Source organism: Dreissena polymorpha, chromosome 1 (genome assembly GCF_020536995.1).
Source record: "Dreissena polymorpha isolate Duluth1 chromosome 1, UMN_Dpol_1.0, whole genome shotgun sequence".
NCBI lineage: Eukaryota > Metazoa > Mollusca > Bivalvia > Myida > Dreissenidae > Dreissena > Dreissena polymorpha.
The window spans coordinates 112489363-112510688 of NC_068355.1; the positions used below are offsets into that span (position 1 = coordinate 112489363).

At 34.8% G+C, this 21326-nt stretch overlaps 1 protein-coding gene across 4 annotated transcripts in view; it reads left to right on the forward strand.

Annotated features, from left to right (window-relative positions):
* The first annotated feature begins 2963 nt into the window (after window positions 1-2963).
* The window catches only part of LOC127844680 (protein MTO1 homolog, mitochondrial-like), a 112416-nt gene continuing 94053 nt past the window's right edge, over window positions 2964-21326 (forward strand). The window contains exons 1-6 of one of the 4 annotated variants that reach the window (XM_052375106.1): window positions 2964-2975; window positions 9825-10113; window positions 10462-10557; window positions 14502-14557; window positions 15412-15583; window positions 17229-17405. In XM_052375106.1, the coding sequence (XP_052231066.1) occupies window positions 9909-10113; window positions 10462-10557; window positions 14502-14557; window positions 15412-15583; window positions 17229-17405 (706 nt within the window). In that variant the 5' untranslated portion in view covers window positions 2964-2975; window positions 9825-9908. Of the gene's footprint in view, window positions 2976-9543; window positions 10114-10461; window positions 10558-14501; window positions 14558-15411; window positions 15584-17228; window positions 17406-21326 lie in introns of those variants that run through there. The other 3 variants (XM_052375114.1, XM_052375096.1, XM_052375122.1) reach the window with 3 other exon arrangements.

A 21326-nucleotide genomic window follows, 5' to 3' on the forward strand; every position in this document is an offset into this window, starting at 1 on the left:
AATGAAACATGTTTCCCTGTGCGAAACTATATTATTTTGATGTTTGACCGAACACAAAGAAAGTACGGATACGATTATGTTACGCAGAGGTAACGAAACATTAACTCATCAACCGTACGCAGTGTTTATTTTATTTTCTACAAATTAAGGCTGTGTCTGTTTTGTGTTTGGTATAGCGATTCCGTTACCATTTGTTTATTTATTTTTTGAAAACAATATTGATCATTATTATCAACAACAAGATTATTATCATCAACACCATCATAATCAAAAACATAATTCATATTCAGCAATAATAATTATTGTAATAATAATTTTTGTCAATATGCATGTATGTGTTTAGTTTGCATGTGTGCTGCGTATCTGATTTTATATGTAATAATGATTCAAAACTGCGTTATAAAAATGAAAAACTGTTCCATAGCGCAATGTCGGCAATGAAGTTATTTAATGCATTTTTATGCTTTTCCGGCCATTTGTGCATGGCATTGGTTTCCAGCTTAGTGGTTCATAAGCAATTAATCAGTAGACAGAAAGGGATAGCCATTTCTTTCGCTTCTTTATTCAATGGCTTACCGATGATTGATTGGATTATGCAACCATGTGTATTAGTTTACCACAACACATGCAAACTCATGATTGGTCACACAGTCATGGTTTGAAGTAGTATGGGTTCGTTCCCCTTTCTCTACGTATGTGGACCAGACTAGGTTTGAAGTTATCCATTGGTCATTTTAATCATATGTCTTATATCATCCGCGGCATGCAATTGGAAAATACACGACTAGTGTGTACTGCTCAATCACATCATCTCTATTGTTACAGTTCACATGGGATGAATGTGCCATAAATTAAATGTGATATGTGGTCTTCATACTCCATGGTGTTCACGTATAAGTTTACTGTACGTTTTAAGAAATAGAATAAAAGTTTAGAAAATAATGTTCGAAACAAACATTTGTCAATTAAATTTGACACCAACTGACTCCACGACGTATTCTGAACGCTGGCTAATTTTGTGGATGTTTGTGAAAAATGGTGTGAAACTACGACGAACTTCAAAGTAACGCTAAAAATCGCTTATTTTATCCACAGGCAGCAGTATCATAAATTTGCCCCCCCCCCCCCGGGACCCTACCCCCCCCCCCCCTCCGAGCTTACCCCAGAGGTTCCAGATTGTTAACTGTACACCTATTGTGTATGGTTTGACTTTTCAACAACGAATATTGACAAAAATTCATAGTTTGAAAAAATAACCCTCGTATAGGTATTATATACATGTATATTATATAAATAACCCTCGTATAGGTATTATATACATAGAGGATAATTGTAGGATTCGATGGAATATCAATTTTATTTCACGAGTGATCATATAAAATAATATTTTCACGATTGGCGCAGCCACGAGTGAAAATATGTATTTTTTATGATCACGAGTGAATTAAAATCGATATTCCATCGAATCAAACAAATTTTCTTTTTATTTTATTGCTTTTTTTCACCGTTATTTACATCGGATAGGAGTTTAACTCGATAATTTCGCTGAATTTATGACGTCATTTCGTCGAAAAAATGACGTCATTTCACAGTAAAACAGTGAAAAATATTGATATTTTTCACTGTTATTTTTCACTGTTTAAAAAAAGTGAAATACCAGTTTTATTTCACTGATATTTCTCTATAAACCACCGAAAAGCATAAAATAAATGTATATATCACATTGCTTATTATGAATTTAGTTTTTTCACCATCGATGTGGAATTTTAATATTTGATCCTCACGCAGTTTTCTTTCGGCACATCTAAATCATACATTTCGAGCCGCGTCGTGCGAAAATTTTCCTTACATAGCATTGCATAAAAATAGCTAAAGCCCTGTCTGGTCAGGAGCTGCGCTATCCGCTATAAATCAAGCAATGCTTTTAAGAATCTTCTGACTACTGCGAGATGCGCAAACTGAACCATAGCTACGATAGCCGCATATGGCATGAGACACATTTGCGCATGACGCGGGTCTATAAAAATTTCTTTGTTTATTATAAATGGAACATCTAAGCACAATACTTTTCGATAGAAAATTGAAGTCAAACCGTGTTATTTGTAGCAAACTGGAAAATTTCAACAGCCTTTCAGTCCTTCAAGAACGATTTCCATACCGACTGAAGAGTACGTCAAACATTTGTGGTTACCGGGTAGATAATGAAACGATTTCCGTCTTATCACGACACTATATTATTTCGGTAGTTTTTGTTGCCTCATCTTGAAAGCAATACTGTGTTATCAACGTTTATCAATAATCCAGTATGTCTTTCCTTGACGATTTAGTACCGAGTCAAATTGCGAAGTATTATTTTAACATATATCACACACGATAATTTCGAAAACTATCAAACCAAAGTGTTATGTTGTTTTATGTTGAGTTTTAGCGAAAATAGATAAAAACAATTTCCGATTGTCGCGGATTTTCCCAATGAACTGCGTTTTACTTATCGTTATGAAACAATAATGAACTGGAATTAACATTAATAATAAAATAAAACAGTTTTCTTCTTATATTTATTTTTCCGTACTCCCAGAAATCAGTCAATCGCTTTCAACGAGGTTACGCAAAAGACGCATGATAGTGAATTGCAATCTCGTCATCCTATTGTGATGACGATTATGATGACGATGATGATGATAATGATGATGATGATGATTTTAATTTTTATCTGCTGCTGATGATGATGCTGTTGATGATGATAATGAAGATGATGATGATTACAATTGGTATGAACATTATGTTACTTATGGAGATGATGACTATAATGGTGTTTTGCTGTTGTTGTTGTTGAAAAGCCCTTTCAACAAAGGCTTTCCCGTTGAAAGCGCTTTCCAGCTACATGTATTACATAGGCTTTATTTTCCGCTAATCAGTCATTCCTAATGACAGCAATCTATATTAGATCTACTGTAGTGTAGCCAGCATTCAATGTCAGCATCAATCGGGACTCCTCGGACAATTCCGCCATATCGGAATATTCTTTTATAAGAATTTTTACATCAGCAGGTAAACAGTTCCAGTCTTTGATCGTTTATAATTAAAAGTAGTGCTGGTAAAACCATTCACTTGAGGACATTGAGGTAAATAAAAGTTATCTTTACTATGTCTAATGTTATCACTATGTATATCAGACACTAAACTAAAATTATTATACAAAAAAGGTCATGTAAGAAGGACATTTCTTGTTAACAATTTTATAAACATGAATGAGTGTTATTTGCTTAACTCTGTTTTGAACATTTAAACAACCAATATTACTAAAATATTTAACTTTCAAAGATGTTCTAGAGTCATATCCATGAATAAATTTAACAACTTTATTCTGTACAACTTGTAATCTATTTTTTAACTGTTTACTAATACCATTGTACTATGAAGAGCTAGCATAGTCAAAATGGCATTGAAGCAATGAGTTACATAACAATTTTCTTAATTCCATATTTGAACAGTGGTTTTGTCTGTACAAGAACAGGGGTGTAGCTGCTTTTAGGCACAGCAGGCCCGGGCCTACAATTTTTTTTGAAACATGAAAAAATTAAAATTGCTTCAACTTCAAAAATGCATTAAAATGTTGACCCTGAAGGTGGTGAGGTGTAAGAAATCTGCATTTCATATTGACATGATCCTCAGGCAATGGATTCTGGTCTTGTTCAAAGGACATATCTTCCAATTATCAACTCTACTTCTTTCTATATAGACATGCAGACAGTATTATTGGAAAGAATTCCCATGGTTTGACTTGTGAATAAGCGAGTGTTACAATTTTAAATGTTTCTCTGTTCCATATTGTTTTAAAATTTAGTTCTCTGGTATAAAGATAATACAGTAAAATTTAGTTCTCTGACATTGAGATAAAAAAGTAAAATATCAAAGAAATACAGGCCAAAGTCTTATATTTCTTACCTTATTATTTGTCTAGATATGCTTTAAATCTCACCACAGGCGTTATTGGATTTAAACAATTTCTGGGGGAGGACCCCCGCACACACACCCCGTTTTTATGTAACATATTCGGGCCTAAAGCTCAAAAAGTGCTAGCTACGCCCCTGAAGAATCTTATTCTTGAGTTCACCTTTTTTAATTATATTATTAACAATAGATGTAGCAGAAAGATCAGTGTCGAATATTGAACCAAGGTGTTCAACAAATGATTGAGAAACAATAGTGTGATCATTACATTTTACATTAAAATTATGAAGTTTAGATTTCCTTTTGGAACCAAACACTATACATTCAGTTTTTCCAAGGTGTAAAGACAGTTTGTTATCCACTAACCCTTTAATACAATTTGCAAGTTCTTTACAAAAAACACTACTGATGATACTAGGATCTTTGTGAAAATAAAGGATGACACTTTCATCAGCATATAGAATAAGTTTACATAAATACAATAATCAAAAATCACTTATATCCTATATCAGTGTTAAGGCATTATGAAATGGAAATGGTGTGACAAGTAACAAGAACCCTACACATTTACATCACAAAACATATGATATCTACAATTACTGGATATAATAGATCTGTTGAAAGTTAATATAAAGAGGGCAATACAAAAGAATGTACAAAAGTAGTAATAAAGACAAAACCACCAGTTTACAATGTTAAGATTTATGCAGTTGTTGGCAATAAAAGAACAATTACCATTCTTAATTTTGAATTTTGCAAGTGTAAATACATGTATGTAAATCAGAACACAAGAATTTGTTTCCCGGTCACTTTGAGCTATATAAGTGCCCAATGTTTACACTCAGTGAATTTGTAAAACCAACTTATATGTGCTGTCTGTCCGAAAACTTAAACATTTCCTATAACTTTTGCAATATTGAAGATAGCAACTTGATATTTGGCATACATGTGTATCTCATGGAGCTGCATATTTTGAGTACTGAAAGGTCAAGGTCATCCTTAAAGGTCAAATATACGGCTTCAAAGCGGCCCTGACAAACACATCTCTTGTTTTTACATGAAAAACCACAGACATTGTTGGAATTTGCCACATATCAGGCATTGTGCATACATTTTTAAACTCAATTTTCCACACAATGAAGCAACTTTTTAAAAAGGCACCAACAAATGTTCCTCCATCCCCTTTGCACGCTAAACAAAGAATCAGTTTTTAGCTCCACTGGCCAAATTTGTTCAAATTATGCCCCTGGGTCATATTTGACCCTGCCCCGTGGGTCACAAAATTGAAAATTGCTTATTTAAGGCCTATTTTGTGAAAACTTTCAAAATCTTCTCGTCCATAACCATTGGGCCTAGGGCTATACAATTTATTATGTAGAGACATCTGATAGTCCTCTACCAAATTTGTTCAAATTATGCCCCTGGGGTCAAATTTTACCCTGCCCCGGGGGTCACAAAATTGAAAATTGCTTATTTAAGGCCTATTTTGTGAAAACTTTCTAAACCTCCTGGTTGATAACCATTGGGCCTAGGGCTATCAAATTTGGTATGTAGAGACATCTAATAGTCCTCTACCAAATTTGTTCAAATTATGCCCCTGTGGTCAAATTTGACACTGCCCAGGGTCACAAAATTGAGTATATGCGTATATAGGGTCTATTTTGTGAAAACTTTACAAATCTCTTCCATAACCATTGGGCCTAGGGCTACCAAATTTGGTATGTAGTGGCATCGTATAGTCCTATACCAAGTTTGTTCAAATAATGCCGCTGGGGTAAAGTTTGACCCTACCCCAAGGGTCACAACATTGGACATATGATTATATTAGGCCTATTATGTAAAAACTTAAAAAAATTCTTGCCCATATCCATTGGGCCTAGGGCTACCAAATTTGCTATGTAGTGGCATATAAAGTCCTCTACCAAGTTTGTTATGCCCCTGGGGTAAAGTTTGACCCTGTCCCGGGGGTCACAAAAGTGAATATATGCTTATAAAGTGCTTATTTTGTGAAAACTTTAAAAATCTTTTGTCCATAACCATTGGGCCTAGGGCTACCAAATTTGGTATGTAGTGACATCTTATAGTCATCTACCAAGTTTGTTCAAATTATGCCCCTGGGGTCAAGTTTGATCCTGCCCTGAGGGTCACAAAATTGAACATATGCTTATATAAGGCCTAATTTGTGAAAACTTTAAAAACTTCTTGTCCATAACTGTATGGCATAGGGCTACCAAATTTAGTATGAAGTGACATGTAATAGTTCTCTTCTTAGTTTCTTCAAATAATGCCCCTGGGTCAAATTTGAAACTGCCCCGGGGGTCACAAAATTGAATATATGCTTATAAAGTGCTTATTTTGTGAAAACTTAAAATATCTTCTTGTCCATAGCCATTGGACCTAGGGCTACCAAATTTGGTATGTAATGACATCTTATAGTCCTCTACCAAGTTTGTTTAAATTATGCCCCTTGAGTCAAGTTTGACCCTGCGCCGAGGGTCACAACATTGAACATATGCTTATATAAGGCCTATTTTGTGAAAACTTTAAAAACTTCTTGTCTATAACTGTATGGCATAGGGCTACCAAATTTGGTATGTAGTGACATGTAATAGTTCTCTTCTTAGTTTGTTCAAATAATGCCCCTTGGGTCAAATTTGAAACTGGCCCGGGGATCACAAAATTGAATATATGCTTATAAAGGGCTATTTGTTTGTGAAAACCTTAAAACCTTCTTGTCCATAACCGTTGGGCCTAGGGCTACCAAATTTGGTATGTAGTGACATCTTATAGTTCTCTACCAAATTTGTTTAAATTTTATCCCTGGGGTCAAATTTGACCCTGCCCCGGGGGGTCACAAAATTGAACATATGCCTATATAAGGCCTATTTTGTGAAAACTTAAAAGAAAATTCTTGTCCATAACCATTAGGCCTAGGGCTACACAATTTGGTATGTAGTGACATTGTATAGTCCTTTACTTAGTATGTTCAAATTATGCCCCAGGGGCCAAATTTGACCCTGCCCTGGCGGCCACAAAATCGATTATATGCTAATATAAGGCCTATTTTGTGAAAACTTTAAATATCTTCTTGTCCTTAACCATAAGGCATAGGGCTACCAAATTTGGTATGTAGTAACGTCTTATAGTTTTCTACCAAGTTTGTTCAAATTATGCCCCTTGGGTCAAATCTGACCCTGCCCGGGGGGTCACAAAACTGAACATACGCTTATATGGGGCCTATTTTGTGAAAACTTTAAAAATCTTTTTGTTCATAACCATTGGGCCTAGGGCTCCCAAATTTGGTATGTAGTGGCATCTAATAAACCTCTACCAAATTTGTTCAAATAATGCCTCTGGGGTCAAATTTGACCCTGCCCCGGGGGTCACAAAATTGAATAAACGCTTATAAAGTGCCTATTTTGTGAAATCTTTAAAAATCTTCTTGTCGAAAACCATTCGGACTACAGCTACCAAATTTGGTTTGCAGTAACATCTTATAGTCCTCTACCAAGTTTGTTCAAATTATGCCCTTTGGGTAAAATTTGACCCTGACCGGCGGTCACAAAATTGAACATTATATACGCTTATATCTTGCTTATTTTGTGAAAACTGTTAACATATTCTTATCCTTAACTCTAGGACCTAGGGCTACCACATTTTATATGTAGTGGGGTATAGTAGTCCTCTACAAAGTTTGCTCAAATTATGCTCCTGGGGTTAAATTTGACCCAGCCCTGGGGGTCACAAAAGTGTACATGTGCTTAAATAGGGCCTATATATTTAAGTATTTGCACATGCCGAGAATACTGGTATTTGATTCAGCCTTTTTTTCAGCAGTGGAGCGATACAGGGCCATCGCGGCCCTCTTGTTTATAAGAATATGTCAAAATGGGCAAAAGTCAGGGACAATACTGTCTAAATGCCCTTTTAACAACTCTGGTGACATGCGGCTGTAGTATATTTTCTCTGTTAATTTACAGCGAAACACAAAATGTCATTATCATAAATGTATAGCTTACATGTATATAAATATGATACGAGGTCTTACCCGGTATTTATACAAATAAACCTGGATATTTATGAAAAACACCATCTCCCTGTAAAGTGTAAAGAGAGAAGGCATTTGTTCACCAGTAACATTATGTTCAGTACTGGTAAATTGCAAGCAACGAACATGAAAAATTCAGTCCCCAATTCATCAAGTTTTTAAAAAGTTCCACTTTGCTTAAGTAATAATGCATCAATGTTGATTCTAAAGAAAAAGAGTAATCATTTATGCCTAAACTGTTCCGCTGTCCAGAAGCAAGGACGTCATACACAAGCTTTGCAACATTTATAGTTTTAGTTACTTAACAATCTAAAATGAATGTCCATTCTAAGTTTGCTGTTGTATTCTTCCCTTAAATCATACATGTTTCTTGCATAATTTAATGTTCATGTCCATGGATCACAATGTATATAGAAACAAACATTATTTTGAATTATCTTTCACAGTTATATAAAATATTAGGTTAATTTTGGGATACACTAAAGCAACTATTAACATTTGTATCAAAATGAATCATCCTCTGAAGCCCCCGATGGGATTCAAACCCATACCTCTTTCCTCTGGAGAGGAAAGTATTCTATCTTAAAATACAAGGGCATGTAAGAGGAAAACTAGCAATTTCAAAGGGATGTTTTCACAAATTAGGCATGTATTGAAGTTTGTTATTAAATACTTTAAATTGATACGTTAATATTTGAGCAAAATACCTCAATAAAAAAAATATAAAAAAAGAAAGGAAGTCTTCCTTAACTGGGCTCGATCCACTGACCCTTGGAGTAAAAGCTTAAACCAATGGGCCATCAGTGCTCCCATATAGTCAGTGGTTTATTTTATACTTTATATAAGCAATCCTTGTAATGTTACAAAATCCAACTATAACATAAGAACTCCCCAAATTATTTTTTTCATTATACTCTATGCTATATTGATAGTAGCTAAAGAAACTTCAGCGTACAGTTTACATAGTATTGACAGACCTATTAAGTCGCGCCATTCAAAAATCATAAAAACTTTTAAAAAGCGACATTTAAAGTTATGGTAGCCAGAACAATATTGATAAATGCAAACATTGGATCTAAAAAGCTGCAATAAAAAAAGAATAAAATTGAATACAAATATAAAAGTAACCCTCAAATGGGCTCGAACCATTGACCCCATGGAGTAAAAGTCTATCAAGTTTATGTAAGCAATCCTCGTATCTCACAAAATATAACGAAAACACTAAACAGTCGATTTAATTTTTTAATTTACTCGATGTCAATACTATAAGTACTCCTATCAGTATGTCAGTAATGGCATCTTTAAATTTTAACAAGTTTTTAAGTACGTTGTGGGAATTCACAGATCTACATTAAAGTATTACTTAAAGAATGCTTTCTTTAAAAAGACGAGCTAAAACACACATTTAAATTTTTCCTCTTTACGAAGGGTCCGCCATCTTGTTTTCTAAAGTAGTTCCAAATCCAATATGACGGCCGCCTACGTACATCAGAGAGACGGTGTGGTGTAGCCCACTGTCCGATGCGTTCAGATTGTGTCAGCATGAGTGTTATTAAACTTTATATATTTTTAATTCCCGGGTTTTAGTTTAGAAGCAATTTCAAAGTAATTTGTGTGCGACATCGATTATAAAGTTGAAATTAAATTCAGTTCTCCACAAATAGCTATTTTTAAAATGTAAATGTGCGTTCCGAATGTGTTGTTTATTAAAATAACGTTTTATTCGGATGTAAATCATTTCGGATATAATAAATTATGCTGTAAGTTTTCAGAGTTAACCGTCGTATACCAAAGTAATCAGGCATATTTTTATTTGCATAAGTGGTTTGACGCCATGTTGTGAACAACACCAGCAATACTTGAAGCAACTAATTTCATTTGCATTGCTGATAATTATTTTGCGAAAATGAGATTAAGAATGATGTATAGACAAATGGGCCTGAACTCATCCCGTGTGCATGGACTGGGCCGTAGGTGGTGTTCAGGAACTCAAAACACAGCGTACGATGTTGTGGTTGTTGGTGGCGGGCATGCTGGATGTGAGGCGGCTGCAGCTTCCGCAAGAATGGGCAGGAAGACTTTGCTGGTCACCCACAAGATTTCTACTATAGGTGAGTATCATTGTATGTATGATTGATGGCTTAAATAATTATGTTTCTTGTTTGTGTTGACAAGCCTATTATCAGGACTCGTAAGTAAGTGTTTTAACCAAGAATTAAAATATAAATAGAATAAAGAAAAGAAAATCTTTGTAGACAGATGTGTTGAAATTGCAGATAAATATATTTATTGAAACTTACAGCTACAGTAGGGAATACAATTTAGTTTTCCAACTTGAACGCAGATTTGCCTTTCATAATCATTTTGCCTGTAGTAAAAGTAATAAAAAAAAATAAGTTCATAAGATTTGGCTCGGAAAATATTCTGTCAGAATTTAATGCTAAAATAATTTATTTCAGGCGAAATGTCCTGCAACCCCTCATTTGGTGGCGTGGGTAAAGGTCACCTAATGCGTGAAGTAGATGCCTTGGATGGTTTATGTGCCAGAATTTGTGGTATGGCTTTGTCTATTATGCTGGGGGTTCAATAGAATTTGTGTACTTAAGGAGGCAATTTTTTCATGGAAGGAGGCCTACTAAAGCTCAATTGGTCATTGTCCGCTTAGGTACTGCTTAAATGTACCCCAGGTACTCTTAAGCATACTTAAATGTATCCTAGTACTGAAAATATACTAAAACGTTTCGGGACAATCTAGACTGTACCCAAGCTTTATTTGCGCCACAAATTCAATGTAGTAAAAGGCGCTAAGGTATACGAACAATAATCTTTTCAAACAAAACTTGCCTCATCATGCTTTTTATGCCCCCCTTCGAAGAAGAGGGGTTATATTGTTTTGCACATTTGTGTCGGTCGGTCCATCCACCAGATGGTTTCCGGATGATTACTCAAGAACGCTTAGGCCTAGGATCATGAATCTTCATAGGTACATTGATCATGACTGGCAGATGACCCCTATTGATTTTCAGGTCACTAGGTCAAAGGTCAAGGTCACAATGACTCGAAATAGTAAAATGGTTTCCGGATGATAACTCAAGAATGCTTACACCTAGGATCATGAAACTTCATAGGTACATTAATCATGACCGGCAGATGACCCCTATTGATTTTCAGGTCACTAGGTCAAAGGTCAAGGTCACAGTGACTCGAAATAGTGAAATGGTTTCTGGATGATAACTCAAGAATGCTTACACCTAGGATCATGAAACTTCATAGGTACATTGATCATGACTGGCAAATGACCCCTATTGATTTTCAGGTCACTAGGTCAAAGGTCAAGGTCACAGTGACTCGAAACAGTTAAATGGTTTCCGGATGATAACTCAAGAATGCTTCGCCTTGGATCATGAAACTTCATAGGTACATTGATCATGACTGGCAGATGACCCCTATTGATTTTCAGGTCACTAGGTCAAGCGTCAAGGTCACAGTGACTCGAAACAGTAAAATGGTTTCCGGATGATAACTCAAGAATGGCTACACCTAGGATCATGAAACTTCATAGGAACATTGATCATGACTGGCAGATGACTCCTATTGATTGTCAGGTCACTAGGTCAAAGGTCAAGGTCACAGTGACAAAAAACGTATTCACACAATAGCTGCCACTACAACTGACAGCCCATATGGGGGGCATGCATGTTTCATTATATATATATTTAGAATATTTCTTACAGATATTCCTTTAAGCAAACAGCGCAGACCCCTATGGGACGCCGCATCATGCGGCGTCTCATCGGGGTTTACGCTGTTTGCCAAGGCCTTTTTCTAGACGCTAGGCTAAAATGGGTTAATTTGAATGTGTGAAATGATGCATTCCTGTCGGTCGACATTTGTTGTATTGAAAAATTTCTCACTAATATATGACAAGGAAGAACCTGTATCTAGGATAATTTTCGTGTAAATATTTATGCCCCCCTTCGAAGAAGAGGGGGTATATTGTTTTGCACATGTCGGTTCATCCGTCGGTCCGTCCACCAGATGGTTTCCGGATGATAACTCAAGAACGCTTAGGCCTAGGATCATGAAACTTCATAGGTACATTGATCATGACTCGCAGATCACCCCTATTGATTTTCAGGTCACTAGGTCAAAGGTCAAGGTCACAGTGACTCAAAACAGAAAAATGGTTTCCTGATGATAACTCAAGGATAATTAGGCCTAGGATCATGAAACTTCATCGGTACATTGATCATGACTGGCAGATGATTCCTATTGATTTTCAGGTCACTAGGTCAAAGGTCAAGGTCACAGTAACAAATAAAATATTCACACAATGGCTGCCACTACAACTCACAGCCCATATGGGGGGGCATGCATGTTTTACAAACAGCCCTTGTTTAGTAAGTGTTTTGATAATATAACATCAATATGAACATATTTAATTAAAAAAAATAAATAGCCAGCAACTACCAATTTAGCGTTTGAATTCATGGGTAGGCTTCAGTATATTTCCGTATCCGGGGTTCATTTAAGTATACTTGTACCCAGGGTACATTTAAGTATTACCCGAGCCGACAATGAGCAATTTGAGCCCTACTAAAGGGTCTTTGGACATCAACAGCCAACACATTTTTTTCAATGAGGACCAGTATCATTTATGTCAGAACACTAGCCTCAGAAACTTTGGCCTTGGCCCCTATATCTTTAGAAGTAACTGCCCTGCAAAAGGCAGTTTATTTGTTGCAGCTTTGATAAATACCAAATACTCTAATCTTCTCTGCTCACACTTACCATATTTATAATCTGATGCCTTAGATTGAGACTGGTTTAACCAGAAGTGGTCCAGTAGCCTCCATACGAGTTATTTTTAATACTTTGAAACGGTTAGTTCTTATGTAACATACATTCTTACTGAACTAACATATGAATTAAAGTCCCAGAGTAGGCATTGATCCTCTGGACCTTGTGAACATGAAAGCTAGGTGCTGTAGAATATCTAATCTAATTAAATACTGAGAGATTTAATCATTTGAAAATACAAAATTTATAACTATTTGTTTATGGACTTAATTGCCACCTTATTGTACCATTCGGCCACTGCATTTGATGAATTTATATTTAACTGAATGAAACTTGTGTTTTATAAAGTGCTGATAAATCCCAGTTGACTAAAAGGGTATACTTTAACCTGTAAAATCATAATAATAAAAAATCTACAACTCTGATATTACCGGTATGCATACTTTGATCCTTAAGAAAAAATGGGTGATGACTAAAGCTTCCATTGGCCATAAAACACAAAGATAGCTGACTTTATTCAGCAATCATGTTGCAGTATTACAAAAAAGTTCTCAGGAACAGAGATTCGTTTTTCCCAATTTATTGGTGATAGCTTCATCATTTCTAGGCAACCCAGGGCTCGACATTAAAGGTAGTCCGACTGTCCGGGACAACCAAATTGTTAGTCCGGACAAGTAAATAAATAATTTGCTAGTCCGAAGGGACAAGTGGTCATTATAATTGTATAACTTAGAAAAAATGCCTTTAAAGCCATTATTTCTGTGGAGATATCACTCAACTTTTCCGAGTATATTTTGTATACGTTTAATCGTCGAAGCCCGAGATATTCCGATAGTTCCATGTGATAAATGTACTACACTGTACTGTTCACAAGGGAAGCAACCCTTAACATTTTTTTCTTTGCCAAGATAACAAGAATATTCTCCCTTGTAAAGAATATGCATTTTACGACACCGGTACACACCGATCTTACAGACAATTAACGTAGTGACGTCCTCTCTATGTATAGAATGAATTTTTTTTTTAACATCAGTTAAGTACTGTACATATACATCACTTTTAACATTTTCTGTTTGATGTTGGCAACACACAAGTTTTTGTCAGGTATTACTGCTTTGTATAATGTTTAAAAATCAATAATCTTGAGTTTTCCTGTTATTTTAGTCAGTTCTTTTTGTATTGAAATTGCCTACAATTATGTTTACATGTATTTTGAACGATTCAAGTCTTTATGATTTGAGCATTTTGTATTATTTCATTATTTTGCCAAGTACTGAGCAGAATAAGATATAATGGACAGGACAAGTTGCTTTTTGGTCAGGACAAGTGAAATTATGGTCAATTTGTCCGACTGGACAAGTGGCTTCAAAAGTTAATGTCGAGCCCTGCAACCATATACCACTGCTTAGAGGTCAAAAGGTTGCCACCTGCCTCTTGTTGAAAACAGTGATTATAAAAGGACTATCATTATTTTGATTTTTGTTTATTTATTTTTCTTCTTTGTCTTTTTATGATATTCATTAGTATTAGTCGTTTTTTTTATTAAAAACATACAACATATCAATTAAGATTTTCTTTATTAATTTATGGAAAACTCAGTCTATTAATAGGAATTATGTATTTATACACAGTTTTCATGTAAATGTAATAAGATGGTACTAATGTTCTGCTTTTTATTTACTATCTTCTCTCTTTGCAGATATATCTGGAGTTAACTATGTAACTCTTAATAAGACAAAAGGACCTGCAGTATGGGTAAGGAAAAGAGGAGTTGATTAGCACTCTAGCACAATATAAAAATATGACATACTATTTTTGAGCATTAATTTTCAAACAAAAAGACTGAGAGAAAAATTAATTATTGTCACAGTAGAAATATTGTTTTATTTGCCGACAGACATAGCTTTTTTGAAGTTTTTTCTTATGCAAAGCTTTCCGAAATTTTAATGAAACTGACAGTTAGGAAGTCAAGCAACATTTTTTTTAAAGTTCTTCACTAATTTTTGCAGTGTCTAATTTTCAGACTTGTATCCCACTATGCCCATTATAGGTAAAAGTTTATTTCTCCTAAAACTTCCCTTTTTTTAAATGTATATAAGGAACTGTTCACAGAGTGACGGAATGACAACTCTCTTATGTTTTGTTGTTAGTTTGAAATTTAAAACAAAACTGTTCATAAGGGTGCAAAAGAACACTTATTACTTATACTTAAAATGGATACACCTTTTTATGACTAATAATCATTTTGAATTGAGACAATTATAAGTGTAACAAATATGAAACAATTGAATAATTTCAAGTGGGTCTGTTGTTTTCTTTATAAGGTGTGACTACAGTTGGATTGCTTTTATTTATGTATAAAATGCATGATGCAGTGCAACAGTCTCGATAGATGAGTGGTTGAGGCGATAGCCTAGTAATCAGAAGGTCCCTTGTTTGAGACTAGGTAGTTACACACATTTTTTATATATTTTTTTGTTATTTTATAATGACTATTTTATTGTTATTGTTTTCAATCAGGATCTTCTGTGCATGCGTACTGACTTGTTGGTGAAAGCACTGGTTGCACCATTTAATACAGAAGTATTTGTGAATTCTTTACAATCCAGGGCCCTAGGGCGCAGATTGATCGGGATCTGTACAAAAGGCACATGCAGGCAGAAATACTCGGAACCTCAAACTTAACGGTCACTGAGTGTGCAGTGGAAGACCTCATATTGACAGAGTCACAACAAAGTGCTTCCTCTATAACCAAAAGCATCTGTAAGGGAGTGATCCTAAGTAAGCTGATCCACCAGCAGTGTGCATGGTAGTAAAGTCAGGAAATTAATTTTCTTTTGATAAGTTATCACCCACCAAAGGTGGAGGGATATAAAATTGGCGTTGTCTGTCTGTGTGTCCATCCCTCCGTCCGTCAGTCTGTCATTCCATCAGTCCATCTGAACTGGTACATCAGTCACACAACTTTTCAAGGCTATATCTCTGAAACTAAATATATAAGATATCAACATGAAACTTCATGGGCGTAAAGATATCAATGAGAAGATGTGGAGATGTGCCATTGACATGAACCATAACCCTACACTTTCTTAAATAACAGTAATTGCTCTTTGTATTTTTGAATGAATGATGTAACTTTTCAGGGCTATACTATACAAGATTTCAACATGAAACTTCATGGGTGTATTGATATTAATGAGAAGAAATGCAATGCACAAGAGCCATAACCCTTCAATTTCTTAAAAAATTGCCCTTCATTGTTTTTTGTTGTGTAACTTTTCAGGGCTATACATCAGATACAAATACAACTTTAAAGGGATTTGCACCCATCTATTTACAAACTTTATTTGGTGGGGGATATAAATTCAACACATTTGCTTGTTTAATTCAAGTTTAAATTCATTTATTTAAGCTGGATTGTATTGAAAGCCAAAGGCATATTTAAATTATCCCTAGTTTGTATCCAGGTTAGAACCAGTACTTGTTTCATTGTGGGACATCTAATGAAGGGGCAGTGTGGATCAGACCCCTGACCTTCTTGTTCTTTGTTGGACACCATATCCACTATGATATGGCGACCTCGTAATTTGCAAGTCAAATCTATATTACACTAGATGTATAACTCCTACTTTTTTGCTGTTTACACGTACATTCCAATTAGCAAGAATTCTTGAGGTAAGACATATACCAAAGTTTTAACTCTATCAGTGCTTGAACCAAATTTTGAAGGCCTTTGCAAACAGTTTAGATCCGGATGAGACGCCACAGAACGTGGCGTCTCATCAGGATGCAAACTGTTTGCTACTCTGATAGTATTCTTTGAAAAAAATCTAAGAAACTGCTAATTTTAGAAATTCAACAGACAACATTTTAGCAGACGACAAATTTTCAAGCAGGCAAAGGGTTAAATACTAGACATTTACCAGAAACATGAAAAGTATTCAGCGCCCTCACACTGCTTTGGGGGAAGGGGTCCGCAGCCCTTAGGAGGGGGAATTTTGGCGGGAAACAGGAGGGGGAATTTTGGCTGCGTTTCCCTTTTTGGGGGATTTTTTACTTACTCTCTCATTATTACATTTGTACATGTTTGCGCTATATTCATTGCATTTTTCATAATTTAGTATGTTTGCACAGATTAAATTGAAATAGAATTGAGATATAATAATCATGAGACACATCTTTCTATTAAAAAAAAAAAAAAAAAATTTTTTTTTTTTAGGGGGAATTTTTCCCCCCAAAAGGGGAAAAAAGGATACTTTTCAGGTGGGGGATTTAATAGATTGAGGGCCCTGGTATTACTTGTGTCATTTCACAAATAAGATATTGTATTTTGAATTTTTTTATAAATTTAAAAAATCACATAAATCATAAAAAATCATTGTCACCTTAAAAAAAAATACCCGTGAAAAACCTTGTGTTTTCACAGGCACAGGTGAGATGGTAGAAAGCAAGACAGTTGTGATAACTACCGGAACGTTTCTGCGGGGCTGCATCAACATCGGGCTGTCTGTGCGTCCGGCTGGTCGTATAGGGGATGAGCCTGCTATCGGCCTGGCACGCAGCCTCGAGAAGGCTGGATTTACCATGGGCAGACTGAAAACTGGTAAGATCTTAATACAAGTCAGTATTAGAGCCCCTTCTGGAAATATGGGGCTTAATACATGCATGTAAACTGTTATTCCAGACTTCATTAATTAATCTGGGGCGGTACTTTACGACTGAACTGGATTTTGGTGAAGAAGAAACTTCCTATAAACAAAAAAATCCACTAAAGCAGAAACTCGTGTCCCTTATTAGCCTGTTCAGACTGCACAACGAATTCCCCATAAAATGTTGTCCATCATTCTTGATGTGTGTCCATACATCAGTCACAGCAAATTGACATTTAAGTGTCTTAAAGTAACATAAGTATACATTTGTTATTAGAAAAATTCTGTAATGGGTCTAAATTGGTTTCTTAAGGAGGTAAAATTGAATTAGAGTTTGTAACAAAGTAATCACTTAAATATCAATTGTTTATGATGTCCTTTTTTCTCTCATGTTCTTCATTTCTTTGCAAGAAATACATATTTATGATTCAGTATGATTCATCTGCATGGTCACCATTCCTGCACTAACAGTATATAAGAATCACTGAATTGCATTGGAAACATACAGAAGTTTATAGTTAGTATCTGATTTTATTTGCAGAAGATACCTGTATAAAACATCAGCAGCATTTAGGAAATCTTTAAATTGGGAAAATATATAAATAAAACGAATTTGAAATGATACTGTTTTCCACTACAAACTTTATTAATTTGATTTGAGGAAAAATGCTTGCTTGAGATTTTCCTTACTTTGCACAACAATTTACTGTACGGTGAGCTGATGTGTGACGTGCGTTTTGGTGTACTGCTCATGAATTAGGACTCTATGTCAAAGGTTAAGGACACATCTACACATCAAATAGTATGATTTACCCTTAACTCTTTCCCCCATAAAAAGCAAAATGAAAATGGCTTTTGCATTCAGCATAAAACCAGGACAGTCTGCGAGTCTGTTCAGGTTTTATGCTGTTTGCTGCTCAACTAAGGGTTGGAAATGAAGCCTTTAAAACTTGAATTTAGTAAGAAAGATCTATAATTAAATGTAACTTTCTAAGGGACTACAAATGTGTCAAAATACATATCTGAGTGGTATAGGGTTAATATACAGTCAAGTTACCATTACCGGATCAGTAGCGTAATTAAGTTGTTCTGGTGAAAAGCAATAACTGTTTTAAGACTACTTTTATACCAGTTTGATTAAATATTACCTTTGCTTACTTATTCAGCACATAATCTAATTTTTAAATGCAGGCAAAATGTATTTGTGATACATTTTTTTCGCCGCATAATTCATGCATTAACAGATCAGTTGTAGCCATTACGGATCACGTGACTGAAACCACTCAGGGGGGCATCTAACACGCTATTTGAACTGTGTAAACATGAAATGTGTTGTTTACAATGATCAAGTTACATTGCCAGTTATAAATTATATTCATTTTTTGTTATTAATTGTTTTCTATATGTGATCTATTCTTGTATCCACACTTACGCATGGTGTTCTTGTGTGAAATAGCTGTTGAAAATCCTAAAAAGATCCAAAAGATAAGGGCATCATATAAACCATGCAAATTGTTTGAATCATATCTAATCATCGATATTGAACATAGAACATAAATAAAACCTTAAGATTGAGATCATTATTGTAAGAATCAACAAGATTTGCATAAATTTTAATATAATATATATTATCAATACGCATATTATCACGCTTGATCCGTTATTGCCCTAATTCTTCATTTCATTTAAGGTGTTGCAAAATCTTAAACACAAATCAAAACTGAAATGGACTTTTGTAGGCAGAAAGACTACTAAATGGCCTTTAAATTAATGCGTAAACTTCTTACGTTCCAACAGAGTTATAGCATGTGGCCGCGAAAAATGTTCAACCTCCATTTGGAAACGAGACGGAAGTCAACAAAGTCGTATATGCATGTCAGCAAAACATACCGAAATGTTTGACAAAGAGTAGCTATGATTACGACTCAATCGATGCGATTTAAAGAACAGGCCTTGAAGATGCTTTGTGCAAAATATCATCTAAAAATGTCAACTATTTATCGCGATACGCAGTCTTGAACATCAAAAGTGATCCGCTATTGGTAATGATCCGGTAATGGTAACTTGACTGTACTTGTCTGTTTACTATTAACTACTGATTTAAAAATAACCTGGCACAAATGTTTACCTCAGTGAGACAAGTATAAAGCCTGTCATTTTCAGGTTATTTCCATGTAAATGATATGTGAGAAGATAATGCCTGGTCACAGACATCCAACAACCAAAGTGTGTTTATTTGGTGATATTGTTTATGTGGTCTTTATGGTTTTTTTCACAGTCATGTTGAAGAAATTTATTATTTTCATGGTCCCCTGTTAACAATCAATATACCTATTGACAAAGCACATTATTCTGGGAACATCATCTGTTTTACTGATATTTTTGTATGAATCTTATTGAAATATTTTAATGATAATACTAGACTAACTGGTTCCAAATATTGAAGAAAATATGTTAGACAAGGCAGTAATTTTTTTGCCCAAAATTACTGCCTCTTTATACAGGCTGTTTCCCAATCGCAAAAACTCTGACCAAAATTTGTCCCCCAAAATATTCCAAACTTTTCATCTTAACTCATTAAATGGTTTTTTGAGTTTATTGTACAGCAATTTAATTCCCTAGTACTTAAAAAAAAAATTTTTTAAACAGTTAGAAATGCACTTATAAACAATTTGTATACTGTTATTTATAATCATATTGATAATGTTTAATGTATTTCATGGTCTATCGTGCCCTTTTTCACAATAAAAAAGGTGCAGGCTATAAAATAAAAATAGACAAAAAGCACTGCGAGGTTAAGTTATTTAGATTTCTGTAAAAACTAAATATGTTCGATGTATGTGCCATACACCTCTGCCTCAGCAATTAACCCATTTATGCCTAGTGGACTCTCCCATCATTCTAAATTGGATCTATTTATTTCCAAAATTAGGGATGTCTAGTATATTTATTTCTATATTTAGAAACTTTCTTACAGAAATTCCTTTAAGCAAACAGCGCAGAGCCATCATGCGGCGTCTCATCTGGGTCTACGCTGTTTGCCAAGGCCTTTTTTTTAGACGCTAGGCATAAATGGCTTAAATCAAATGTATTTTCAAATATTTGCAAGTTTGCATATGTTTTGGAAAAAAGTTTTTCAATTTGTTTGAGCATTTTATACTGGTAGTAAAAAATGGTATGAATGTTATAAGATATTTTGTACACATGCATTCAAAGTGACGTTTTATTTCCCACACATAATTTAGATGTCTAACATGTAATTTTTACCTGCCTTAATTGAATATTAAAGCAAACAACAACTCATTATCTGGATGCAATTTGCTTGCAATTTCATCAAACAATCACATAAAATTGCATTATAGCTTAATACAGTTTCTGATTATTTAGTATCATTCAGTGCTCCAGCTAGGCCTAAATTTGAGGGCGCCCTGCCCTCCCGAACCTCTGCCCTGCCCTTCCTAGGGCCCCCCTGCCCTTAAAATATATATATATATTTTTTTTTTACATATAATTCATTAATCTCTTATTACATTACAAGTAATTAAATAATTTCTCATTGTACACATTATAGTTAAATGGTTCAATAATAATGGGAATAATATATTCTAGCAATATTAATAACATATAAATTAACATGCAACAGGAAGCATGAAAGTGCCCTTTTGACAAAATACTGCACGTCGAAAGTGCCCTTTTGACAAAAAAGCCCCCCTGCCCTTTTTAAATCCTAGCTGGAGCACTGATCATTTGTCAACTTATGAACACTAATTGAAAATTCATAAAAATTGCATAGCCTTAATTATGAGGGTCGAGCTAAAAACAATTGTACCTTATAGAGAATGTGATGCAGTTCCAAAAGTTTTACGCTGAACTCT